This window comes from Myodes glareolus, chromosome 1 (assembly GCF_982192425.1).
Source record: "Myodes glareolus chromosome 1, mMyoGla1.1, whole genome shotgun sequence".
In the NCBI taxonomy this organism is placed as follows: Eukaryota; Metazoa; Chordata; class Mammalia; order Rodentia; family Cricetidae; genus Myodes; species Myodes glareolus.
The window spans coordinates 141276153-141303023 of record NC_142026.1 but is presented as its reverse complement, the minus strand read 5'-3'; the positions used below and the strand labels follow the sequence as shown (position 1 = coordinate 141303023).

Sequence of the window (26871 nt, the reverse complement as noted above, 5' to 3'; positions counted from 1 at the left end):
TTTGGGAATCAAGTGACTGGTCCACTAAAGAGGAACTGAGCTCCTCACAGACAGGTTGCTGTTTTGTGAGTGGACACTACCCTGTGCCCTCATGTGGCTAAAGAAGTTTGGATCCTTCTAGAACTGAGCACTTAGAAAGTGTACTGCCAGGTCCACATAGACGCCCCAGCTATAACGGCTTTCTTAGGGTTTATTCACAATTTCCCCAGCCTTAAGATTGTCCACTGATAGCGGGATCATAGTGAGACTCTGTGTTTTGACTCTTTGTGGTCCATCAATAATGCACACTGGTCCTCCCTCCTGATGCTGGGCAGAGGCAAGCCATGGGTGCTGGTGGGTCTGTAAGCACAGAGAACAACCCAAGGGTGTCCTCTAGGCAACACGAGCCAGCTGGACTTTCATCATGTGATGCTGTATCTTGGAATGGTTGTACCCATTCCTCTCTCACCGCAGATTAAGGGACGTTTGAGCATTGAGCTCTTGCAGGCGTGCAAGAAGTGAATTTGTGTAGAAGTGAATGTGTGTCAAAGCTTAGCTGTTTGAGGAAAAGGCCTAGATGTGCATGCTCTGTCAGGTGCTGCTGTGGCTGTCTAACTGGCCCATTTATGTTACATTAACTCCCTTCTCCTGCCGTGACCCAAAGGCCTCTTGTTCTGAACCAGTTGGTCTTTCTGAGACTTGAATTACAAACAACGACACAGCATTCCAGGTCCAGGTGCGGAAATAGCCCAGCATGTCTATGTGGGAGCATACAGGGGAAAAAATTTGCCTGTCCTAGGCCTCCCTCATTCTTCTCTAGGGTTAATTTTCTCCTAGTTAGAAACTTTTTATGCTAAACCTTTGTGCACAGGCATGCATGCATGTGTGCATGTGTTGTGTGTGTGTGTGTGTGTGTAGTTGTATTTTCAAAGTAGCAGGAATAGGGTAACTGATATAAAAGGACTTCTTTTCTAGTGGATAAAGCAGAGGTGACTTGGTGCTTTTGGAATCTTCTGTTCTGTGTCTGTAAGGTGTTATCAGCTTCCATCAAGTTCATTGTTTAACTAAAGTTCTGTTCCTCTGCCTCTCCCCAGGGCCTGCTGCAGAACGTCCATCTCGTGTTTGCAGATTCTGTAGAAGACATTCTAAGAAAGAAAGGCTGTCAGCACAGCCAGGGAGGTGGGTGAGCTCTCACCTAGGAGTTTCTGTCCTTTCCTGCGGGCTTGCTGCTGGGCCATGTGTGTGTCCTGCTGGGAATCTGGGTCAAGTGGGCAAGTGTGCTGGCCAGCTTAGACTTCTCAGCCCTTGAAAATGACAGTTGTCAAGGATTAATGTTGAATAGATTTCAAGAATAACAATCCAATTGGGGGGGGGGCGGTTCTAGAAAATAGTCCAGCTCATGATCAAGACCATTCACCCCTCTTATGGCTTCTGAACACATTCTAACCTGTAGGTTCCTTCAACAGGATTATTTTACACTCTGAGTTACAAGCCAACAATACACAGAACTATGAAAAGCAAACACTTAGGCCTTTCTAGAAGTTCTGAGCCCTTCTTAATAAAATAGACTTACACAGAAGTCTAAATCTGTTCTCTTAAGATGGGGAGTAAGAACGGACTCATTGGATTCATGTACTTTTTATCCGTGTGTTAGAACCCACTGTGAGTTCTCCGCTCAGAGCTTTGGTCCGGCAGAGACCACCATCCTCCTCCCCTGTCAGAATTGACTACTGCAGTCATTGGAAAAGCAAACTCACGAGCCTGGTCTCAGAGTGCGGCTTCTTTGGTGTTTGTGAAGGTGAGAATGTTTCAAGGCTGAGTCATTCAGACTTCACAGCTGCAGACACCGGTGTAGATCTGGCAGGAACAGACTGACTCAAACATCTGTCTATCATCTTCCGAAACCCATCCACGGCAGAGGCAGGCGTGAACAAAAGCAGAAATTGGCTTATTTCGCTTAATTCAAAGATATGCAAAATAAATATCTCAGATAAGCCAAAGATTTTAAAAACATAAATGAAAATAAATGCTGGAAAAAATCTACTCAAAATCTACTTAAGAGTGTCCCTGTCTACTTATTTATACAAGTACTTATTTTAGTATGACTTTTTATGGTTTGTAGCACACTGGATACGAGGGGCTTCCAGGAGCCATGAGGATTGCAGCAAGGTTTTGAGCCCAAGTAATAAACACTCAGCTGTGAGTGAGTGCCTGTCATCCCTCCCTTCTTCGCTCTCTGGAGCTCTCTCTTCTCTGGAGCCCTTGGCTCTGGATTCACTGAGGATGACTCTGTTTTTGGACTTGTCTCAAAGCAACTTGAGAATTAAAGGAGTCTGTGAATGCATGGTCCAGGCAGCCTCCCTGTGATTGGGTCAGGACTATGAGAGTCTACCCTCACTCCAAGGAGCCACTGGGCAGCAGAAGATACTGTGAGGAAAGAAAACAGTTTTTCCTAGAGGTGTAGGTCTCTGTATGCTTTTATTCTGAAAGAAAACCCCAAGAATGGGTTCGCAGGTTGAAATGGGGCATAGGAAGGGTGAAGGGGGCGGGGGACTAAGCAAATGAACTATGTGTTGGAGTTAACCTTGGGATTAAGGATGAGGACAAGGCTCTGACCCTCAATTCAGTTTTACTGAGGTGTGTGATGCATGACCCTGCACTACAAATTACTTGTCTCCCATTGCTTTGCTTTGCCTTTCTCTGTTCCTAGGCTGGACCACTGCCCTGCTGGGGAATCTTACAGGCCTAGGAACCTGCCCCACTTCGTAGTTGCCACCAAATGTTCTTGTGTTGATGGACACAATTTAGCATGTGACTACTCCAAGAAGGCAGAGAGTTTCAAGAGTACTGGTTTATAGCTGCAGAGGTGACACCTCAGGAGCTGTGCTCCACTAACTGACCACATCAGTGGGTGCCAGTGGACAGTGGACAGTCTGACCACATCAGTGGGTGCCAGTGGACAGTGGGCAGTCTGACCACATCAGTGGGTGCCAGTGGACAGTGGTCAGTGTGACCACATCAATGGTGCCAGTGGACAGTGGTCAGTCTGACCACATCAGTGGGTGCCAGTGGACAGTCGTCAGTATGACAACATCAGTGGGTTCCAGTGGACAGTGGTCAGTGTGACCACATCAGTGGGTGTCAGTGGACAGCAGACAGTGGTCAGTCTGACCACATCAATAGGTGCCAGTGGAGAGTGGATGGTCTGACCACATCAGTGGGTGCCAGTGGACAGTGGTCAGTCTGACCACATCAATGAGTGCCAATGGACAGAGGACAGTCTGACCACATCAGTGGGTGCCAATGGACAGTGGTCAGTCTGAACACATCAATGGGTGCCAGTGGACAGTGGTCAGTGTGACCACATCAATGGGTGCCAGTGGACAGTGGTCAGTGTGACCACATCAATGGTGCCAGTGGACAGAGGACAGTCTGACCACATCAATGGGTGCCAGTGGACAGTGGTCAGTGTGACCACATCAATGGGGACCAGTGGACAGTGGTCAGTGTGACCACATCAATGGGTACCAGTGGACAGTGGTCAGTGTGACCACATCAATGGTGCCAGTGGACAGTGGTCAGTCTGACCACATCAATGGGTGCCAGTGGACAGTGGTCAGTGTGACCACATCAATGGCGCCAGTGAACAGTGGTCAGTGTGACCACACCAATGGGTGCCAGTGGACAGTGGTCAGTGTGACCACATCAATGGCGCCAGTGGACAGTGGTCAGTGTGACCACACCAATGGGTGCCAGTGAACAGTGGTCAGTGTGACCACACCAATGGGTGCCAGTGGACAGTGGTCAGTGTGACCACATCAATGGCGCCAGTGGACAGTGGTCAGTGTGACCACATCAATGGGTGCCAGTGAACAGTGGTCAGTGTGACCACACCAATGGGTGCCAGTGGACAGTGGTCAGTGTGACCACATCAATGGTGCCAGTGGACAGTGGTCAGTGTGAAACCTCCCAGCCTGTGCTCTGCTGATCATGCTTTCTCTCCCGTAGCTGAAGTCAACGCCATCAGTGAGCACACAGAGACACTCCACCTGAGCCCCCACATCACCACAGACCTGGTGGGCCAGGGTGTGGAGAAGACACAGGAAGTGTGCACACACTCCTGTGAGGAGCTGAGCAACATGATGAACGAGCTGTCTGGATTGCATGTCATGGTGAACCAGCTGAGCAAGAACCTGGAGAGAGTGGTGAGCACCCGGAAGATGGCAGAGTTGGCGAGAGAGGGTGCGGGAACAGATGGTAGCCCGCTATGTTAAGAGGCCATCCAGGTCAGGCCCTTCAGGACCCTGGTCTACCACAAAGTTAGTGGGAAGAAAGCCAGAGATGCAAGAAACCATTGCAAATAACAACACAGTCAGGGGACACAAGTTCCCCACAATAAAGCTGTTTTTCTGGAAAATATGTCTCCCAGAAAATAAAAGACATCCACGCAGAGGAAGATATTTTATGAGAAGGGCAGAGTTTTGAAAGGACTAGTCCGCAGGCCTGAGGACTGTCTCAGCCTTATTGTGTTTAAGGCCGAACATGTGTGTCCCAAAGTGGGTGGAAGCAGAGGACAGAGCTGCACACTACAGAGCAGGCCCTTTGTGACTTTGGAGAGGGCGGTGAGAGCTGTAGTCTCTCCTGGCTGCAGCGCCTTGACACCCGTAATATCGTGAGAAGCAGAGAGGGCAGGGAGACCTTCACACAAACACTTCCTGCAAGGCTCCACTATAGCGCAGGGGGCAGTCCCACGACCAGGCCTGTACGGAGTGCTCTGTGGGGCTGTCTTTTGGGCAGAAGTTTTTCCTCTTTCTGTTTGCCTCTTAGTCGGGGTCTCTGCGTGACATCACTTAATTCATTACTGTTCTAGGAAGTACTGAAACTCAGTGCACAGCACAGTGATGGTCCTGGTTGGCTTGCCAGATGACCTGGCTACAGAGGCCAGAGGAGACAGGGGCTGAGCACAGGGTCTGGCAGCTTCCCTACAACTGTAATGTAGTCCAGGTCCAGTGTCACTTAACGTGAAATCAGTGTGAGCCCCGAAGCTGCACAAAGCCACAGAGGTGGTCTGTTTCTGTATTTGTTGTAGAGGGTTCGTGACACCCATCTGACTCCCAAGTTCAGACATTGCACCTTGGGCGAACCTACAGAGTTCTGAGACGGCCAAAGCAAATACATACACGTTTAGTGGCATTTTGTGCAGACTTGCCTGGTTTTTGCATTTTACCCCTCCCCCCTTTTCCCTGGTATAACGTCCAGATGGCCGTTCTTGTGGCCGTCTTCTTCCCCTTTACCCTGGTATAATGTCCAGGTGGCCATTATTGTGGCCATCTTCTCCCTTGCTACCAGCTCATCGCACATCTTTCTCATCCTATCTGCTGAACAAAAGGAAGATGAATGAATTCATAAACTGGCCTCTCCCTACTTCCCTGACCTCTGCTCACTGTGCACGAGGGTGGTTTTTGAGGGATTTAGCGGGCAGCGCTTCTGCACATCTCTGTGTTGGGGATTAGCTGTGAGGACGGAAAAGGCAGGGAGGCTGAGCTGACAGATGTGTGTGTAGCTGAGTTCTGTGATACGGTCTTTGTTGTAGACGTTCATGTGGATTTGCAGTCCCACCTGCTTTTACCTGACCCTAGATGCAAAGTTCCCTCTACACCTGGAGGTTTCAGGGTTTGACCTAAGCTCCTCAATGGAAGAGGATGTTGAATTCTTATCCTAACTCTCATCTCTGTTTCCAGTCCAATGACAACCAGTTCCTCTTGGAGCTCATCGGAGGCCCTATGAAGACCAGGAACATGTCAGCTTGCGTGCAGGAGGGCCGAATCTTTGCAGAAAATGAAACCTGGGTGGTAGACAGTTGTACCACGTGCACCTGCAAGGTGAGTTCGGGAGATACGTCCTTCTGGAGGCAAAAGCGCCCTGCACAGAGTGAGCATGTTCAAACTGACATGTGAGGATCCTAAGGGCTGCCAATGACTTGCTCAGCACACATGTATAAAAGATGTTTAGATACATGGAAGGCTCATCACAAGAGCCTCAGAAAGTGAACACAAATGTAACTTAAATTGACCTCATTTTGCTATGCATAAAGAAACCACAACCCAGAGGGTGGGGTGGCTTGTCCAGCATTGCCGCGTGATGAGAGACAGTGAGAATCCAGCTGTATCAGCGCCTCGCTAGTGTGTGCTTGACCCCATTCATCTCTGACAGGGCCCCAGTGCTCACAGAGATATCTGGGCAGCCTGGTCATTATTGAGAAAATACAAACGGTCTAGTTTCTCCTCATTAATCCCTGTCTGTGTGTTGACCTCAGATGTCAGGGGATCTGGGAATAGTCACTCATTCTTCTTCTTTCCCACCCAGAGGACGGTGTCAGTGCTCAGAGTCCCCTTGGGACTGCTCAAGTCCTATATCTGAAGTAGGATTTGTAGACAGAAAAACCCCTATTTTTCTTGCTGATTTTTCCTCATCCAGATCCCGTGACAATGTCTGTTACATTACATAATTGTTTCCCAAATATTTTTCTGTTCTTCCAGAAATTTAAAACGGTGTGCCACCAAATCACTTGCTCACCGGCAACGTGTGCCAACCCGTCTTTCGTGGAAGGCGAGTGCTGCCCATCCTGCTCCCACTGTAAGTCCCCGGGGGCGAGCGTGTTGCCAGTCCTAGTGGCTGCATCTGTTTATTTGTCTTATGGTTTGAGCGGAGGAGGGTGAGGCTCATGTTCCTAGAGGCAGGCAGTGGGGAAAGAGCAGAGGCGTGGCTGAGGCCCTCCTTTAACCACTAGCCAGTGGCCAGGAAGCCGCTGAGAGCTCTAGAAATTAAATGCCTGCAGCTGTCCCATTCTGGCCCGTCCCAGACAAAGAGGCCCCTAGCGATACTGCAGGGACCAAATTCCCAACTCCCAGGCCAAGAACAAGGCCCTGTGTCAGTAGCCACTGAGAGTAGAAGCCACAGCTTGATCTGGGCTGAGTGAAGATTGGGCAGTTGCTGTGAAACCCACAGTACAGTAAATAAACACAGAACCCAGAGACCGTGACTCAATGGTGCACTCAAGTTACAGAGATACGGTCCAAGCGACACAGAGCTGGACTATGGCGGAGGCAGTTCTGTGAAGTATGATACTGTAGAGACAGCAGGGCTGGTATCAAGGAGTCCTGGAGACTCCGATGAAGTCTAGAAGTGCTTACACCGCCCCTTCTAGACTCAGCTCCACGACTCACTCAGAAACCCCTATGGTCTGTGGATCCCTGTGTCTGTTCTCTGGATCTGGCTTCTGGGAGATGCTCACCTGCGGCTTCCCTGGCCTTCAGACCCAGGCATCATCCTCGAGTGTTCTGGATTCCTCTGCTTAGATTTTATCCTGGTCTTTCCTTCTGGTGTGTGTCTAGAATCCCAGCTACTTGCTCAACACAGCAATGCCACTGCAGCACACTGGGTGCCTGAGGTTGCTTCCCCTGTGTCAGTGAGGACAAGAGTACAACAGACTGGCTGGGTGCTCTGGCTGTCTGTGCTCAGTGCCCAGTGTTGACCTTGCTGCTGCTCTTTCCTTCCTTGGTCACCCAGAGGAACTTCTACTAAGAAACCCCAGCTAAGAGACCCCTGAATACAGACCCCTGTGTTAGAGATCCCTGTGTAGAGATCCCTGTGTAGAGACACCCTGTGTAGAGACCCCTGCATAGAGACCCCTGCTAAGAGACCCCAGCTAAGAGACCCCTGCATAGAGACCCCTGTGTAGAGACACCCTGTGTAGAGACCCCTGCATAGAGACCCCTACTAAGAGACCCCTGCATAGAGATCCCTGTGTAGAGACCCCTGCATAGAGACCCCTGTGTAGAGACCCCAGCTAAGAGACCCTTGAGTAGAGACCCCCTAAGAGACCCCAACTAAGAGATCCCTGTGTAGAGACCCCAGCTAAGAGACCCTTGAGTAGAGACTCCCCTAAGAGACCCCAACTAAGAGATCCCTGTGTAGAGACCCCTGTGTAGAGACCCCTGCTAAGAAACCCCTGCGTAGAGACCCCCCCTAAGAGACCCCTGTGTAGAGACCCCTGTGTAGAGTCCCCAGCTAAGAGACCCCTGTGTAGAGACCCCCCTAGGAGACCCCCAACTAAGAGATCCCTGTGTAGATACCCCTGTGTAGAGATCCCAGCTAAGAGACCCCTGCGTCGAGACCCCTGCTAAGAGACCCCTGTGTAGAGACCCCTGCAAAGAGACCCCAGCTAAGAGATCCTTGCGTAGATACCCCTGTGTAGTGATCCCAGCTAAGAGACCCCTGCGTAGAGACCCCTGCTAAGAGACCCCTGGGTAGAGACCTACTGTGTACTTTACCTTTAACTCAGGCCCCACCACACCCTGTGTGCCTGTGAAAAACTTCTTAAGAAAATTGTCTTTTTATTGAATTTTCTTTCAAGTGTTTGGAAATAAATTATGCAAGCTATAATCTCAACCAATAGGTGACATGCTGTTACCTTATATGAGTCAGCAGAAGCTATGTAGAAATGACCTCTTAGGGGCTTTGAAAATGCTTCCTGTAGACACTCTCTGTGGGCGCTGTCTCCTCCGCTCTGTGAACGAGCTTCCCTAAACGCATCTAGACCACTCTCTGCTTAACAAACACTCTGTGTTCTCGTCCCTGTGCTGGACTCTTTCTTCTGAAGGGCCTGGTGATGGGTCTACGTCCATAGAATTTTCTTCCAGCCGAGTCCCTCCCTGTTACAAAGTCTTCAATGCAGCCCCTACTGGTTGTAGTGCCTGGCTTCCCTACGGTGTGTGCAAAGGGAGAGCCCATACTCATGGACATGTGTGCTTTCTCGGTCAGCTTCAGACAACGATGAGGGCTGGTCTCCATGGGCAGAGTGGACGGAATGCTCTGTCACCTGTGGCTCTGGGACCCAGCAGAGAGGCCGGTCTTGTGATGTCACCAGCAACACCTGCCTGGGACCCTCCATTCAGACGAGGGCGTGCAGCCTGAGCAAATGCGATACAAGAAGTGAGTGTGCCCCAGCCGTACTCCAGGGTAGGGTGGATGGCTCTCCGTGTGGGTATGCCAACCACAGCTGTTTGCTGATCTCTGGCGGCTGTGGCCTAAGGGAAGGGTTTTACCATGAAAGATGCTTTCTTCTGGGTGAAGGTGGTGCTCTTTCACCTGCCTTCTTTAGTGAAAACGGACTAGCTGGGAAGACAGATTTGGGGATTGCCTGGCCCCAGGTCACAGCCTGGGAAACTGATCTCCTTTTGCTTCTGATATCAGTCCGGCAGAATGGTGGCTGGAGTCACTGGTCGCCATGGTCATCGTGCTCTGTGACTTGTGGTGTGGGCAATGTCACCCGCATACGTCTCTGCAACTCTCCAGTGCCCCAGATGGGTGGCAAGAACTGCAAGGGCAGTGGCCGGGAGACCAAGGCCTGCCAGGGTGTGCCGTGCCCAAGTAAGTCGGGGATACGGGGAGGGGTGATGTTCTGCCTGAGTGAGACAGGACTCTGTGGCGGCTGCTGGCCACAAGGTCCGCTCAGGCTGAATCTGGTCACTAAACTAAAAGCCAGCAGAGTTTGAGCAGTGGGGGCGTGGCTGCTCCTTCTCTGAGGACAGAGCCCATCACTGGGTCGTTGGATCCCCACCCTGACCTCCTAGTTAGTCTGATGTCTCTGTCCCTGAACAGATCGATCAGGTGAGCATGGATTGTCATCTGCGGAAAAATAAGCCAGCACTGTGAACTTGGACCTAGAGCAGGAAATGAACAAAACAGGTCCAAATCACAGCAAGTTTCAGCTTAGGGAATTCCCAGCTTAGGATACCAGGACCTCTCCAGGAAGTCTGGGCTTCTGCAGTGTGTGGATGCAGGAAGGTTTGCGTCCACAACAGGCATTCCTCCCAGATCGTCACTGCCTATCTGCCCAATGCAATAAGAATCCATCTCAGTATTTCAGACTGAAGGTTGGTCTACCCTGGAGGCCTGGCTTTGTAAGGAAACTCAGGCTTCTGGCTGTGAAAGATTAGAAGGATTTTCTTTCAGAAGCAAAACAATCGATCGGCAATTGTATATCAGTCATGACTGTGGAAATACGGAGTAGGCCAGTCCCTCCCTTTCCCTTCATACACCTGTTTCTTCAACTACGTTGGAATAGCCAGGATATCAACTTCATCTTCCCTCCGCTCTTTCCAGCGCCGATAACACATCCAGTCCTCCACGCCCCACTCAGCTACCTTTTCTGGTTCTCTCTACAGTCGATGGGCGTTGGAGCCCCTGGTCCCCTTGGTCGGCCTGCACGGTCACCTGTGCTGGAGGGATCCGTGAACGGACACGTGTTTGCAACAGCCCAGAACCCCAGTATGGTGGGAAGGACTGTGTGGGGGATGTGAAGGAACACCAAATGTGCAATAAGAGAAGCTGCCCCATTGGTGAGTCGTAGTCATAGGGCTTGCCTGAGTGTGTGTGTGTGTGTGTGTGAAAGGACCTGCTCCATTGGTGAGTAATAGGGCATGTCTGCTTGTGTATATGTGCATGTTGGTGTGTGTGTGTGTGTGTGTGTGTGTGTGTGTGTGTGTGTGTATGTGAAAGGAGCTGCCCCATTGGTGAGTAATAGGGCATGTCTGCTTGTGTGCACATGCATGTATGTGTGTGAAAGGAGTTACCCCACTGATGGGTAACAGGGCATAATAATTGTATGTTTATGTATGTATGTGTGTGTGTGTGTGTGTGTGTGTGTGTGTGTGTGTCTATATGTGCAAATGTGTGTAGCATCTGGTCATATCTCTGTCCCCCCATCCTCCATGCAGATGGATGCTTATCCAATCCATGTTTTCCTGGAGCCAAGTGCAACAGCTTTCCTGATGGATCTTGGTCCTGCGGCTCCTGCCCAGTGGGTTTCCTGGGCAATGGCACCCACTGTGAGGACCTGGATGAGGTTGGTACCTCCACCTTGGGTGGCAGGGTATTCTATGGAGATAATGAGAAAGGCTGACTTCTCTTTGTCCTCACAGTGTGCTGTGGTCACAGATATCTGCTTCTCAACCAACAAAGTTTCTCGCTGTATCAATACCGACCCTGGCTTCCACTGTCTGCCTTGTCCCCCACGCTACAAGGGGAGCCAGCCCTTCGGGGTTGGCCTAGAGGCTGCTCAGACAGAGAAACAAGTAAGTGCTGCTGGCCTTGCCTGTGTTTCTAAGGGCTTGAAAAAGTCAAACAAGTCTAGGCAAGTGGAGATGGGATAGGGAAGAGAAGGGGCAACATCACTGAGAGACGGACAGAGATAGAGTTTACCTTATGGAAGCCTCTCTGTTTATCAGGGGCCTCTCCTACTGACATGTGGAATCCATGTCTTCATGCAAAGGGCCTATGAACTTCTGGGTAGTAGTGACACCTTGGTCACCTCTGGGATGCTATAACAGAATGCCCAAGGTAGGGTAGGGATAAAGGGAAGACACCGTTTATCACACTTTTGGAAACTGGAAATCCCAGACTGAGGACCAGGCATCTAGTTCAGGTCTCTATGCTGTCATCACTTGGATGATGAGAGAGAGAGAGAGAGAGAGAGAGAGAGAGAGAGAGAGACTCAGCACTGACATGCTGAAGTGGCAGGATTCTGATACTAGAAACCTCCAATGAGGCTTCACTTCCTGAAGCCAGTACACTGATACAGATTCTTAGCAAAGCCATGACAAGCGGTATCACGCAGTAAGCTCAGAAATGATATTAATCTGGCTCAGATAACCACTAAAAATACTCAAGTCTTCTCCCTGAGAGATCCAAATCAGTACTTTAAGAACTCAGCACTATGCCTTGCTCCCCATGTCCTCTGGCAATGAGTCTCTTGTCATTCTCAGGGGTACCCATGGTTACCTTCTTTCCTCGTGCGTCCTCTTTGTAGCTCTTACTACTCTCTGTCTTGCAGGTGTGTGAGCCAGAAAACCCGTGCAAGGACAAGACTCACAACTGCCACAAGCACGCAGAGTGTATCTACTTGGGTCACTTCAGTGACCCCATGTACAAATGTGAGTGCCAGACCGGCTATGCCGGTGACGGGCTCATCTGTGGGGAGGACTCAGACCTGGATGGCTGGCCCAACAGCAACCTGGTGTGTGCCACCAATGCCACCTACCATTGCATCAAGGTGAGACCCACATCATCTCAGGCCGAGAGCTAGGACTGTATGCCTCAGTCCTTCCTTAAGTTGGTGCCAGGACTCCATGCCTTAAAGCCTCTTCATCGGTGTAGGGTCTGCTCCCCATCCTCTTCACCAGTGAAGGGTCTGCCCTCAGTCCTCTTCAGCCAGTGTGAAGGGTCTGCCCTCAGTCCTCTTCAGCCAGTGTGAAGGTCTGCCCTCAGTCCCTCTTCAGTGAGTCACTGCCAGGAAAGACTGGGCCAATCTGGAAGCAATGATATAAACAGTGAGAAACTCTAAATTATCATGTCCCCTCCTACACTCCACATGAACCTTCTGTTCTGAGACTGGGCCGTGTTAGCCCTACACATGTTCCTACGACTGCAGGTGTGAAGAGAGCTTTGGTCCAATGTATGGAGTGCACAGGGATCCACCTCAAACTCTGAACACAGAGATCTCTCCCTTCATTTTCTTTTCACTCCAGTGATGGTTAGGAAAAGCAGCACACACTCGTGGTGCTTGTTGCTGATCCCTAGGCCCATCAGCAGTGAGACAGACAGGCTGAGTCCGTGCCTAGCCCCAGAGTATGAGGCTGAAATGACCCCAACAATGTCCTGCTTGGGATCGCTTAGCAAGAGACCCTCAAATGCCTTTCTTTACAAAGACACACAAGTGCCAGGGTATAGGCCTGTTTGGGGAGTCAACGTTTGATTAAGCACATGAGAAGTTAGTGCAGGTTGGACCTCTGTAACTTCACAAGTGTAAGTGCTGCAAAGCTTCTCATCGAAGAATCATTTAAAAACTTAATTATACGAATATGGAACTCTCATTTTATGTTTAAAGTGAGGACGTCTTAGTGCAGAAATTTCTTCCTTCATAACCTCTGAGTGAAGATGGAAAGAACTGGCTAATAAAGCAAGACTGTCACAGAAACAAGGCAGTGATTTACACACACACACACACACACACACACACACCGAAATGAATCTCAGCACACACAGTGTGTTTCCTCCAATCTGCGGTACCATGGTGATTTATTTGTAAAACATTTGCAGAATCTTAAACAGCAATGTAATGGTTTCAGAAAGGACCTGTCACAGACACAGACACACATAATGTACGTGCACACATACACAAACACAAGTGCACACACACTATGTATGTATACACACACACACACACACATATACTGCACTTCCCTGCCCACCCTCCCTTAGTCCCTCAGTTGGGTCCATGGCTCAGGTTCAGGTAGCATAACAGTGGATGCAGATGTCACACGTCCATCAACTGTGACAAACTGGAATGGAGCTCGCCCTGCCTTCCTTAAGCGTCTGTTCAATGCAGGGATTGCAAAGCTTGCACCGTGTACAAGGAGGCTTCTTCCTTTGAGGCCTGCTGGCCACTGAGGGCCTAGCTTACATAGACAATGAGGCATCTGGTTCATTGGCTGCAGCTGTGGGAAGGAACGGGACTCCAAGCCTTTGCTATTCCACCTCCCCCGGGCAGGCACCCTTCACCCTCCTCTGCTCTCCCAGGTGTCTGATCCCTTCCTGGAGGTCCTGGGCTCAGAACAGGGCTCCTTTTGTCTGCTTGTGTGCAGAAGCGACATAATTCCCAGGGTAGGACTTAAAAGAACACCACACGTCCAGGCCAGCTGGCTCTGGACCCCGTCCTGCGTTTATCTGAGGACTTGTATCAGATATTTATATCCTTGGCTTCATGGGTCTTGCTTTTGTTTTCCCTGTTTTGGAAAGAAAGCCACTTTGGAATGCTTTCATGGTGATTATTCCTCTCCGAATTACAGGACAACTGCCCTAAACTTCCAAATTCTGGGCAGGAGGATTTTGATAAGGATGGAATCGGAGATGCTTGTGATGAGGACGATGACAACGACGGTGTGAGCGATGAGAAGGTAGGACGGGTGCTGCTCTCAGGCACTCAGCTACTCTCAGACACTCAGCTGCTCTCAGACAGACACTCAGCTGCTCTCAGACAGACACTCAGCTGCTCTCAGACACTCACCTGCTCTCAGACACTCAGCTGCTCTCAGACACTCAGCTGCTCTCAGACACTCAGCTGCTCTCAGACACTCAGCAGCTCTCAGACACTCACCTGCTCTCAGACACTCAGCTGCTCTCAGACAGACACTCAGCTGCTCTCAGATACTCAGAAGTTGGAAAAGACCAGGACCCTGCACCAACAGTGCCCCCAAGGCTGGCCTACTGACACATATTTGTGAATAGTTCCCAGGGGCTATACCGATAGAGAAAGTTGTCTCCGTAAATGCTGATTGGTTAGTGCATGGGGTTCCCTGCGTACAACTCAGTGACATCACTTTCTTTAATTGTATCAAAGACCTTATTAGCTTCCTTCTCTTCTGGTGAGCTGTGCTTGAGGCAAGTGAGGGGTGCTACAAGCAGAAGGTTTAACATGTGACTCACGCAGCTCTCTAAGGATGGGTTCTCAGTGGGGTGACCCAGGGCTCTCCACGTCTCACCCAGATGAAATGACCCCTTTGCAAAAGGAGAGCTTAACACTTATGGGACAGGCCAGCTGTGTGTATGTAACCGCAAAGTCACATGATGTTGAAAAGGCGCCCACGGAGGGAGGGCTAACTGGCTCGCTTCCTTTGCTTCCTTGTTGCTTATCCCCTAAGCACTGAACTGACTTACGGCCATCTGGCGTATGTCCTGTGCTCTTCCTGATGACTTTCTCTGGTGTTTTTAGGATAATTGCCAGCTCCTCTTTAATCCTCGTCAACTGGACTATGACAAGGATGAGGTTGGAGATCGCTGCGACAATTGTCCCTATGTGCACAACCCAGCACAAATCGACACCGACAACAATGGTGAAGGGGACGCCTGCTCTGTGGACATTGATGGGGATGGTCAGTAGCTCTTCTTAGTGACTCAGATAAGGGTCCGTGGTCATAAGTGTCTCAGAACCTTGTGTACGCAGGTTCACAGCCACAAACCAGCTAACCATAGAGCGTTGACAAAAAAAATCGCATCTAATGAGCATGTACAGACTTAAAGTTTATTTATGTGTGTCCAAGGCTATGTGGAGGGGGAGGGTGCTGCCCTGTGCCTGTGGGAGTCAGAAAACAACTTTCAGGAGTTGGTTCTCTCCACCTTCTTGAGACAGGATCTGTATGGTTTCTGTTTCACTGAACTTTGGAATGGTCAGATGATGTTGCTGTGTCTTCTGCTCATCTTGCCGAATTGCTGTCGAGGTGCTGGGATTACAATGTTCACTGATGCTCACTGCTGCATCTGATTTTTGTTTGTCTGTTTTGTTTTGACGTTGAGTTCTGAGGATTGAACTTGGGACATTGGGCTTGTCTTGCAAGCACTTTTACACACCTAGGCATCTGACTAGCTGCTAGATCATTATCTTGTCCTTAAACGAAACAACAAAATTATTCTATAGAGATGGCTTTTAAGTATGTGGGAGATTGTACCTAGATTGTTTGTAAACATCACACCATTCTGTGTAATGGGTTTGGACATCTGGATTTTGGCATCTTTGCGGGTCCTGATAACCGCCCTCTATGTACATCAGGGCCAACTGCACTCACAATTCTGAACTTGTTGGAAGAGCTCAACTTTATCTCTACTGTATAAAACTGATTTCTTAAATAGCTTGCCTCCTCCCACAAGCCTTGGGCCCATTCTCAGAAAATCACAATTTTCCACGTCCTCTTCTTTGGTGATAGCTCTACAACTGCTTCTCCGTATTCTTTTTCCTGAATCTTCTGCAGTGAATGCTCCGTCTAAAACACACAAGACCTGCACTCTTGCCTCACCCTGCTCTGAGAAAAGTCTGAGGAGAGCTGGTGTCTCATCTCCAGCCCCTTTTCATGTAGTTATTGGTTAGGTCTAACTACGGAATCTGGCTCCCTAGATAGGTAGGGTGATATGTATGTCCCCTGAGAGCTCTGGCATCACTGTGGGCTGACATTTTATCCTGAGACTCGGTGGCCCCCATGAAAGAGCCCAGAGAACTACCATATGGCCCTGGGAATTCACACTCGTATCTCAGGGTGTCACTGTAGAGCCAGGAGACACTCAGATCACTGCTCTGCTCAACTTCTCCATGCGCCCTGTGAGTCTCACCCGCTCCTCATCCTTTTCCAACCTTAAGTACCTCCATCCACTTTGACACACTCTACTCTTGTGTTCTTGTGGAGCTTTCCAGTGAGCTTCTACATCCAGCCTCATCCTCAGGACAGGCTGAGCCACTCCGCCTTCTCAGAGCTCAGTGCAGTCAGCAGGTTCCTCCTTTCGTCTTCTTGTCAATTAATGCATCTGTTACACCGACTGGGGTCTCAGGTTCTTAGACTCTGTCCATTTGCCTTCAGTTCCTCCCCCGATGTCCTCCTCTTCCTTGTGAGGCAAGGCCAGTGTTCAGGGCTCCTTCTTTCTGATTTCCTTGTTATGACCCTTCACTTTGCCACCGTATCTTTTTAAAATTATTATTGTTTCTCCAGTACTGGTGGACTGTGTTATCTATTTTCAGATTTCTAAGACCCTGGCCACTCTATCTCCACCACTGCTTCTCTCCTGTTGTGTGTGGATGAGAAGGTGTCACCCAGAACCTGACATTAGCACAGACATTCTGAGATTTAAGCAGGAGCAGTCAATGCAGCAAGGCAGAGACAAGCCACACTCACTCTTCTCTGGTTGAGCAGCATCATCCCCAGAGAATTCCAAACACTAGTTATATTTTAGGCTAAGACAATTGGTGTTTATTTTTTTTGAGACATGGTCTCCCTGGGAATTTGAATTTTAATAGAAACTTTATCATGAACTCTTCCCTGAATCTAATAATCTTTACATTTTTGCCATTTTTTCTTCATGAAATTTTGTCTGTGTCTTATGATGGGAAAATGATGTATCTTCTCGAGACTCAGGGTGTTACTACTTTTTTCTTCTGTTCACAGATGTTTTCAATGAGCGAGACAACTGCCCCTACGTCTACAACACTGACCAGAGAGACACAGACGGGGATGGCGTGGGCGACCACTGTGACAACTGCCCCCTGATGCACAACCCTGATCAGGTGATGGAATGTCTCTAAACAGGGCTCTGTGGTCCTCAGCTGCTGCCTTGAGATGAGTCTTTGAGGGCGGCCAGCATCTCAGACCAGGGTGTGCCACATCCTCAAACAGCTCCAGGAAGATGTTTCTGTGTGGTTCTCATCTGCTCTGCCAAGATGACAGCATAGATTTTTCTATAATCTCAGCTGGAACCTCTTACCAAGCCCAAACATAAGCATGTTGTATCTAGGTGGCCATAGGCCAAGTGAAGAAGTGGCCTCCCCTTACTGTCTGGGGGGATATTTGTCTCCATGGTTACCCTCAGGCAAACTCAGACCCAGCTACATTTCCAGGCTTGCTGTTGAAAGGGACAAAAAGAATGTGACCTAGAAATACGGTCTGCAGAGTGTACAGCAACAAATGGTGGGGGAAATGATACCCGTGACAGTTGAGGGGTAGTTAACTATAGTAGGTCCCTTATAGAATGGGGCACAGGAGGGAGAATCTGAACACAGAGCCTGGAATCCAGACACACCCCATTTTTGCCCCCTGCCCCCAATACTGTCCTGTAATTCAACGGGGCGGGTCTCTGATCTGGCGCCTAGCCTTCAAGGACTTCCTCAAGGGGTATTCCTGGTGTTCACTACCTGCTCTGCCCTCCAGACGGATATGGACAATGACCTTGTTGGAGATCAGTGTGACAACAATGAGGACATCGATGATGACGGCCACCAGAACAACCAGGACAACTGCCCATACATCTCCAACTCCAACCAGGCTGACCACGACAATGACGGCAAGGGTGATGCTTGTGACCCTGATGATGACAACGATGGTATTCCAGATGACAGGGACAACTGCCGGCTTGTCTTCAACCCAGACCAGGAAGACTCAGATGGTGGGTGCCTTCCTCAGCTTGTACGTGTGTTGCAACTGCGTGAGCAGTCCTGCGGAGGTAGACCTGCTTCTCTGCTTACAAAACTACTTTAAAAGTCAGAAGCACGGCTGTCTTAGCATGCTGGCCACAGGGATGGCTGGTTCTCTATCCAGTCTACTTGGCAGTTTCAGCTTTTTCTGGTTTGTTTAATATTCTACCAATGGTGGAGGAGAAGTGTGTTTGAGCACGCCAGAGTGAGGAACCCTCTCAATAACTGTACTTTTGAAAACCTTTGGTAATCACTTAGAAAGAAATAAGGTTCTCCATGTGCAGCTTGTGACAGGATGGGGGGATTTATTATTTTGAATTGAGTAACTAAAATAGGGCAAGTTGAAGTGGAAGTTCTTGTGTAAACCACTGGTCTGTAGCTGTGCAAGTTCTGGAGGAAGTCACTGCAATCCTAAATAACAAAGCATGCAGCTCTGCTTGCTGATTGGCTGGCCATGAACTCCCTCCCAATGGCCAGAATGATCCAAGCTCAACTTGGAAGACACTTATCCTGAACAAATGGAGACCAGGAGCCCTGGGGTGTTGAGCCAATTTGACTCAGAAGCACGTGAGAAAAGCCCAGCCAAGGCCCAAGGGCAGCTCCAGGATCCTCCCTGCCCAGGAAAACAGCTTTCAGCAGAAAATTTCCAGCTTGATATAGATACCAGTGCAGTCAGAGGTAGAAGTGGGTAGGATTTGGGCTCATCTAGGAAGGGGATTGGGAAGGAGGAGAGGTTGACATACCTAGGCTGACATTTTTAATACTTTTAAGACACCATTCCTGAGGCTAGGGATGCGGCTTAGTTGATAGAGCACTTGCCTAGTGTGCATGAAACTCAGTACTATATATACAAGGCATATTGGTGAGTACCTCTAACTCAGGAGGTAGAAGCAGGAGGACCAGAAGTTCTAAGTCATCCTTAAGGTAAGCCCTACAGAGGCCCTCCCTCCCCGTCTCAAGAAAAGGAAATGCCTGTACACCTAATTATGTGTATCACGTGGCAGGGGAGGATGTGGCAGTGGACACAGAACTGGAAACTAGTTTGAAGAGTGGAGTAATGAAGATACCAATCTTGATACCAAATATGGTTTCTTTTCTTCCTTTTGAAATAAGAGGTCACAGCAGCATGCCTGTTTACCCCACTGCCTCTGCCTGTGGGCACCTCTCTGTGGCCAACGGTGGGGGAGCTGTGAGGTCACACACGTGACCTATCCACCTTTGCATACCAACCTCTCTGGGCCCAACCTCCCTAGGGAAAGTCATGTGTGCTGAAAAGGTTTTATTTTAAATGCCAAATAAATTAACATGGCTCCAGTTATTAAGAACGACAGTGAGAGACCCTGAGTGAGAAGGGGGCAGAGCTCTTGCCACGCTATCATTGGCTTCAGGGTTTTCTGGGATGATGCTTTAAAAAGCACTTCTGGGATTATTTGCTTTACAGACTCAGTGCTTAAGGAGGCAGTTGGCTCTCAACCCATAGTTATCTGCAAGATGCTCAGCCACACCTCAGGGACCCAGAGGTCGCTGCTTATAAGAAACAAATGCAAAGTACTCACCTTTTTCCCCGTGTCTGTTTCTTTCTTATCCACAGGCGATGGCCGAGGTGACATTTGTAAAGATGACTTTGACAACGACAACGTCCCAGATATTGACGACGTGTGCCCTGAGAACAATGCTATCACTGAGACAGACTTCAGGAACTTCCAGATGGTCCCTCTGGATCCCAAGGGAACCACTCAAATTGATCCCAACTGGGTGATTCGTCACCAAGGCAAAGAGCTGGTGCAGACAGCAAACTCGGACCCTGGCATTGCTGTAGGTGAGCCCGAGATCCTGAGTGAGGTGATGCAGTTGAGTGGCCAAGTGAGGCCATGTGGAGAGGATTCAGGATAATTTTCCTGGTAGTCTTACCCTTTCTTGGTATGTAGAACAGCTTCCCTTCAAAACCTGGGAAGGGGCTCTGGGAAAGTACAGGTTGCCTCTCAGGCCTATGGATTTGGTGTTCAATAAGCCAGTTCCCATTATGGACTCTCTGAAATGGTACACAACACAGTGGAGCCTCTGTGTTCTGGAGCCCAGCAGGCTATTGGTTGGGTCACAGTCCTGTAACTTTTGCTAATCTCCCAGTGACGAGCATGGGGCAGAGCCAATCTAAGCTCTTTAGACCCACGTTTCTGTGACATGGGCCCTTGAGGGGTCCCTGAAGTGCCTTTCCCTGGGCCTCCAAACCATGCCTGTTTCCTCTGTCTCCAGGTTTTGATGAGTTTGGGTCTGTGGACTTCAGTGGCACATTCTATGTCAACACTGACCGCGATGATGACTACGCTGGCTTCGTCTTTGGCTACCAGTCAAGCAGCCGCTTCTATGTGGTGATGTGGAAACAGGTCACCCAGACCTACTGGGAAGACAAGCCCAGTCGGGCTTACGGCTACTCTGGTGTGTCCCTCAAAGTGGTAAACTCCACCACCGGCACCGGTGAACATCTGCGGAATGCCCTGTGGCACACGGGAAACACAGAAGGCCAGGTAAGGGACTCGGCAGTTGATGACCTTTTCTGTACAGACCCTTTGCTCTCTTTAATTTTAAATGATGTTCTTGGTTCATTTTTAATCAAGTAGAAATCATTTTAATAGTTGACATTGAATGCCTACTTTATTAAACACAGACTGCCCAGTGTTCCTGTCAACAAAGTTGACAAGACTGAACACACGTTCATTCTCTTATATATAGAGACAGGACTCAAAAGTGTGAGTGTTCTGTTCTTAGTGTCACACCCAAGAAGAGAAGATCTGAATTCAGATCCACACATGTCTGGGCCAAGTGTTTATGCTCTTAGTGCTAATTTCAGGGCACTATGTGGTGGATTCAGGTACACATTGTAGTGCCCCATAAGTGTGCATAGTAGGGTAGATGATATACAGCATTTGAAAATATAGTGTATAAAACAGAATATGCAAGAGAGGTAGTACAGCAAGTAGGGTATTGCTTTTCACAGTCTAGTTGTGGGGGAGAGAAGAATGGTAGAGAGGCATGTATCCATCCTTCAACAACAATGCTGTTCTACAGGTGCGCACACTATGGCATGACCCCAAAAACATTGGCTGGAAAGACTACACTGCCTACAGGTGGCACCTGATTCACAGGCCTAAGACAGGCTACATGAGGTAAGGGCTGTTGTACATTTCTGTTCAGTGGTAGGTCCCTCAGGACTTTCTTCCCATTGGATGAGTTAATCTTCTTTTCCCATAAATAACCAGTCTGCTTTTTTCCATTGGATGGCTAGTTGGCTTTTACAGTGGATGGATAGTCTGCTTCCCATTGGATAGACAGATTGCTTTTCCATTGGATGGATAATTTACCTTCTCTGTCTTTCTTCCCTTTGGAGATTATCAATAGATAACTATGCCATAAAATACTCTTTTGAATTCTTCTCTGGATTCCTCAGTTTAAAATGTCTTTTCTCATCTATCTTACATTCTTACTATACATCAGTTACTTTAAAATCTTGAAAGAAATCTGTGTCTTAAGATACTTGTTGGGTGGTGTGAAAACCACTCCACATCCATCTGGATGAAATCCAGGACTTTGTACATGATAAGCAAATGTTCTACCAATGAGCCAGAGCCCTGTTAGCTATCTGGTGTTTGCAGATCCTTGAGGTTCTGGGTAGGTGAGATGTAAACTGGTGTGCAGGGTATGATGTTCCTGCAAGGGGATCCCAATTGCCATGTGCTCCAATAGAGAATTCTATGACATCACTTCACACTCTGGGCTAGGAAGATAAGAGTCCTGTCCCTACTCTCAGAGAGCTCTTACAATGGGACAAAGATGAGACTCAGGATCTTCAGGAAAATAAAAGCAAAGGGGGAAGACCTGTCTCTATGGAAGAGAAACAGGCAGCCATCCCCTACAGGCAATCAGGAAACACCCTTCACGCACTCTGCACACTGCCTTGGCTCTTAAAGGCAACCTAACACAAACCTGGGTGATTAGTCTCTCTCTCTCTCTCTCTCTCTCTCTCTCTCTCTTTCTCTCTCTCTCTCTCTCTCTCTCTCTCTCTCTCTCTCACACACACACACACACACACACAGAGGGTACAACAGCTTCACCTGTGAGAAGAAATGGTCTCTTCAGATCCTGCTGCCTGATAGGACTCAGTGTTCCTACAAGGAAAGCAAGCCCAGCCCAGTTGCTAAAACCCTGAGCAGAGAGTGGAGCTATAGATCCCTCTAGGTTGGTCTGGGTTAGCTCAGTGGTAGAGCAGAGAACTCTTGGTTAGCACACACAAGGTCATGCTTTCATCTTTAGCACCAGGCAGGGAGAACAGACTCCTCTTGATCAACAGCTTCCATCCAGAACCAACCACTAGCCTCTCCAGAGAATGTGCTGCCGAGTTCAAATTCTCTTTTATCCTTCACTTCCTTACCTGTTTTAGAGTCTTGGTGCATGAAGGAAAGCAGGTCATGGCTGATTCAGGACCAATCTATGATAAAACCTATGCTGGTGGACGGCTTGGCCTGTTTGTCTTCTCCCAAGAAATGGTCTACTTCTCGGATCTCAAGTATGAATGCAGAGGTGAGTGCATGTTCTCATCGGGGACAGTCCCACAGGATGCGGGGCGGCGGGGGGGACTGACATCAACTTTTCTGTCTGCAGAGGCTTCATTCCATGAAAATGAATGATGAGTTACAGTTTCTGCCCTTCTAGCAAAGTTGTAGTTTAGACAACTTACATTCCCCCCAACTCCCCGTCTCTCTGATTTCCTTTTGTCTTATATTGAATCTGAAGGTCTTTGGTAAGACAAATACTTTCTGATAGGTCACAGGTCATCTGCCACTGTACTGATCCTGTAGCTTTCCTGTTTTCATACTCTCTGGGTTTCTAAGGGCATTTTAGAATATTATCTTTACTGAAAATTGCAAGAAGGAAGGAAAGGAAGAAGGAAAAGGAGAATGGAGGAGGGGAAGAGAGATAGAAGGAAGAAGTGAAGGAAGGAAAGAGTCTACTTCTTAGTTATACTGCTAGAAATGTATTTATCTGAACCAAAAGTAAACCTGAAAGCAAACGTGGCTCCAGTCTAGTATAATGACAGGTCTACAGAGTAGATCAGGATAATTCAGGAATGTTTCTCAGTGCTCATACCTTGAAAATAGTACACAAATCAAAGAGAAGCAGATCAAACAAATCAAAGACCATTATTCCCTCTCCTTCCACCAAAGGTCCTTTTCTTATGATAGGATTCCATTGAAGATATTTCTTTTTTCATGAATCTACTCATTAATCTATCCATCTATGTCCCCATCCTTCCAAACATCTATTTCATCCCTCCAAACATGTATCCGTATTTCTATCATCCCACCCATCCGCTCATCTCCCATCTACTCATTCATCCACACAGCTACCAGTCTGCCCTACCCATCAACTTTATGTATTCCTTCTTAAAATTAATACAATGGCAGTTGAGGGTTATAGGTAAAACAGATGCATGGGAGCCTGAAGCAGGAGGATTGCTTCATTTGAGTCCAGTCTGAGTCACATAGCAAGTTCTAGGACAACCTGGGCTATAAGTATGAGATGAACAAATAAAGGAACACAATAAAATACCCCTGGTTGTTGCTTCCTAATCCCATTGCTCCTTCTCTTCCAGATGTCTAGAGAGAAAGGCTGCATTCCAACAATGTGCTACAAACACTGTTTACGAGACACGTCAGTCCATCTTGGTACTTGCAGCTTTTCTCTCTTTTGGCATTTCCTGTTTCTTGACCTTAACTGAGTGGATCTTCACCTCCTGCATCAGCACCAAGTCCAAGTGCCTTCAAATGACAAACATCAAGGGAACTGCAAGATGAGCATCTGGCCCGCTGCTGGAAAACAGATTGACAAGAAATGAGACTCACCATGGAGTGGAAACTTAGCGTGTTGTTGCATTGTCTTTTCTTGTCTGTTTAAACAGAATGACGTTTACATGTAAAATGTAATTACTTGCAGTATTTATGTGTATATGGAGTTGAAGGGAATATTGTGTATAAGTCATTCTCATAAATTAAGCATGAAAACTATTGCTCACCTACTTTCAGTGCTTAATGTTGTCACTGTTCTTGGATTAGTGCTGTTCAGCAACACACCAATCCTGCAAGGTCAATTCTAAAGAAAGATTGGGTGAGTGTGGCTGCAGTAAGGAAAAGGTCAGAAGACAGTCACATGACTGTGGGAAGACAGTCACATGACTGTGGCCCCTTGTTCGGTGATATTAAACACTGACTAATCAGAACGTAGACAATGATTGGAAAATTAGATGAAAACCCCTTTTTATTCCTCTTGGTTCACAGTTAACAGCTGACTTGATGGAGACAAAGAACGTGTGTCCTTGCAAAAGTGAATCTTTCAGGGTTTTTCAGAGCTTTCAGAGGCAAGCACCTCCTGGACTTTGTGGAGAGCATACTTGGCTGGAAGTCATGGAGCTCTCTCTGCACACTGACTGCTAGGATCTCTGACTGGGCATCCTTTCCAGTTCCTGCTACTAGGAAACAGGCTAGGAGATAAATTTGCAAGTGCATTTTGGTACCCTACTCCTAGTCTAGACTTTGGAAAGATACAAAAGTTGCTTTTGTCTAATTTGGTAAGATATTTTATTAAGGTTCCAGGTACAACTGTTTTGTTAATATTTATTAAATGAATTTAGAATGTAGCTCCACTCACCAATATCTTATTTTAAATATGCAAAGCAACAAATATGTAGTGTAATTTCTAAAAATAAGCATATGACAAGAATATAATGATATAAAGATCCACTTACCAAAATATCTGCTGGTTGAAATACAAAGCTCCATGTCATGATAAAATGGAACCTTAATACACACAGTTACCAATGATTTTAATTCAATTCCTTTTACTGTTATCTTTTTGCTGTATATAGGTTCTTTTTATTTTAATACTGAAGAAAACATTCTCCTCCCCGCAGACACACCCATTAATCAGTAACACCACAACAGACATGTGCTAGGCTGATTTTACTGTATTGCTTTAAGCTGCATGATCTCCCAGCAGGAAGTACGGTTTCTCTCACTCCATGTAAGTTCAGTGGAGGCACATCTTGTCTCTCTTTGGGGTAGATGGGGTACGATCCCTTTTCAGGGAATGGCAGTTAAATTTCTAAGACAGATAAAAAGAATCCACGCTTAGATTCTGAGCTTCCACAGTTCGTGTTGACACAGTTATTTGTGCTGGTGTCTCTGAGGGTGAGTTTCCTCTGTGTTTTGTTACCCTGCACTCTTTGCTTTCTGTGAAACTGTATTCCCAAGGCCAACATGAGATTTCTAACTGTGAGGCTGTGGAGAACATTTAGGCTTTCCCTTGGGGCATTTGGTTGAATGGTACAAGGTGGTGGGGAAGATGTGAATACGTTCAGTGTGCCATATTATTTTTGTAAATTATTTATGTAGTTTAAAAAGAACAAAAGCTTCTCATATACGTTAATGAAACATTGTTTCTTGCCAAAGACTGTAAATATTTATTTATTTGTTTATTGGGTCAAATTTTCACCACTGAAACCCTACGTTTAGCTAGAGCTTCGTTTTTCTACTGAAGATTAACAACAGCAAATAAATTATAAAAAGGTTTCTATAAGTGAATCTCTTTCCCTTCTTTAAAAAGAATTAGTGGGATTTTTTTCTGGAAAGGGGCTGGGCATTTTACCTAGGGAGAATGACTGACATTTCGTTCCTTGGAACTGAAAGAAGTGGTGTCCCCTGGTTGCAAGATTTCCTAGTATGCATGTAGGTTCAAGGCTCAAAGCAGTTGTCTTTGACGCAGGTCCCCTTTCCACTGAAGGTGCTGGTGTACCCATGACCCTGGCTGCTGGTTCCCCTTGTCAGACAGGAACAGAACCTCTCAGTGAAAAGCTGAGACACAAGCTCATGAACACAGTAGGGCTCCCCTTCCTCTACTGATTCCATGCAGAAGAAGGAGCTAAGACCAGACAGCACATGACAAAGCGCATCCTGGTCTGATACAGGGAAGGGAAGACCACAGCCCTGCAACCTGGGAGATTTGGCAAGGTTTATGGACATGATGGTGGCATTACACAAACAGAGACACAAGAGAGTAACACAGAGGTAGAAAAGAAATAGTCGGGGTTCAGAAACAGACAGAGTAAGTGTCTTTGCCTGTAGTATTGGGTCTGACCACGAGCGATGAGGCTCCACACTCTTTGTGGTGACATGACTGGAGTGAAGCCCCTGGACTGATCAAGTCAAGCTGGTGGACTTGCACTCATAAGTATAGAGGGAAAGGTTGGGCTCACATACATCTGTGAACAAGACTTTGAAAGGCTCAGAACCACAGCGGTAAGGGGTGGGATGTGATCTTGGCTGGTCAGTTGAGTAATATGGAAGGATGCTTAATGAATGTTTGATTCAAAAAACAGAAAAGGTACAGGGAAGGATTAAACCATGATGAGAAGCCAGCCTGAATATGAAACATTGCTCAGTTGCTCATTTGTACATTTTGTTACTCTGTTTGATCAGCTATGGACAAACACAAGTTTTCTGACAGCATTCTCCCCTCCCCTGTGGCCCCAGGCACATCAGAGCCACTGTCCTCAGGACTGAGGCTTGTGTGTAAAGGACGTGACCAGGCATGAGGAGGGTCCCTGGGATCTGGTGGCTTATATGAGAGAATAGCCTACAAATCTCTCTTCTGCTTCTCACACATGCTGTGGTGTCTACAGGCTGCACACTCTCAGCCTATGGTTGAATGCTATAATTCTAGGAGATAAAACTGTCGACTGTTGTTAAGTGACTGGGACCCCACAGTGTGAACTC

General features: G+C 47.8%; 1 protein-coding gene across 2 annotated transcripts in view; it reads left to right on the top strand.

Moving 5' to 3' along the window:
- Positions 1 to 25675, top strand: part of Thbs2 (thrombospondin 2) — a 30903-nt gene extending 5228 nt beyond the window's left edge. Inside the window, exons 4-23 of one of the 2 annotated variants that reach the window (XM_048421435.3) lie at positions 1074 to 1158; positions 1634 to 1777; positions 3988 to 4184; positions 5721 to 5861; positions 6519 to 6615; positions 8803 to 8973; positions 9235 to 9411; positions 10209 to 10382; positions 10761 to 10888; positions 10965 to 11117; positions 11876 to 12094; positions 13890 to 13997; positions 14813 to 14972; positions 17028 to 17146; positions 17787 to 18021; positions 19641 to 19868; positions 20303 to 20574; positions 21116 to 21213; positions 22485 to 22624; positions 23697 to 25675. In XM_048421435.3, the coding sequence (XP_048277392.3) occupies positions 1074 to 1158; positions 1634 to 1777; positions 3988 to 4184; positions 5721 to 5861; positions 6519 to 6615; positions 8803 to 8973; positions 9235 to 9411; positions 10209 to 10382; positions 10761 to 10888; positions 10965 to 11117; positions 11876 to 12094; positions 13890 to 13997; positions 14813 to 14972; positions 17028 to 17146; positions 17787 to 18021; positions 19641 to 19868; positions 20303 to 20574; positions 21116 to 21213; positions 22485 to 22624; positions 23697 to 23704 (3054 nt within the window). In that variant the 3' untranslated portion in view covers positions 23705 to 25675. The remainder of the gene's footprint in view (positions 1 to 1073; positions 1159 to 1633; positions 1778 to 3987; positions 4185 to 5720; positions 5862 to 6518; positions 6616 to 8802; positions 8974 to 9234; positions 9412 to 10208; positions 10383 to 10760; positions 10889 to 10964; positions 11118 to 11875; positions 12095 to 13889; positions 13998 to 14812; positions 14973 to 17027; positions 17147 to 17786; positions 18022 to 19640; positions 19869 to 20302; positions 20575 to 21115; positions 21214 to 22484; positions 22625 to 23696) is intronic. The other variant, XM_048421440.3, reaches the window with a different exon arrangement.
- The last annotated feature ends 1196 nt before the right edge of the window (positions 25676 to 26871 follow it).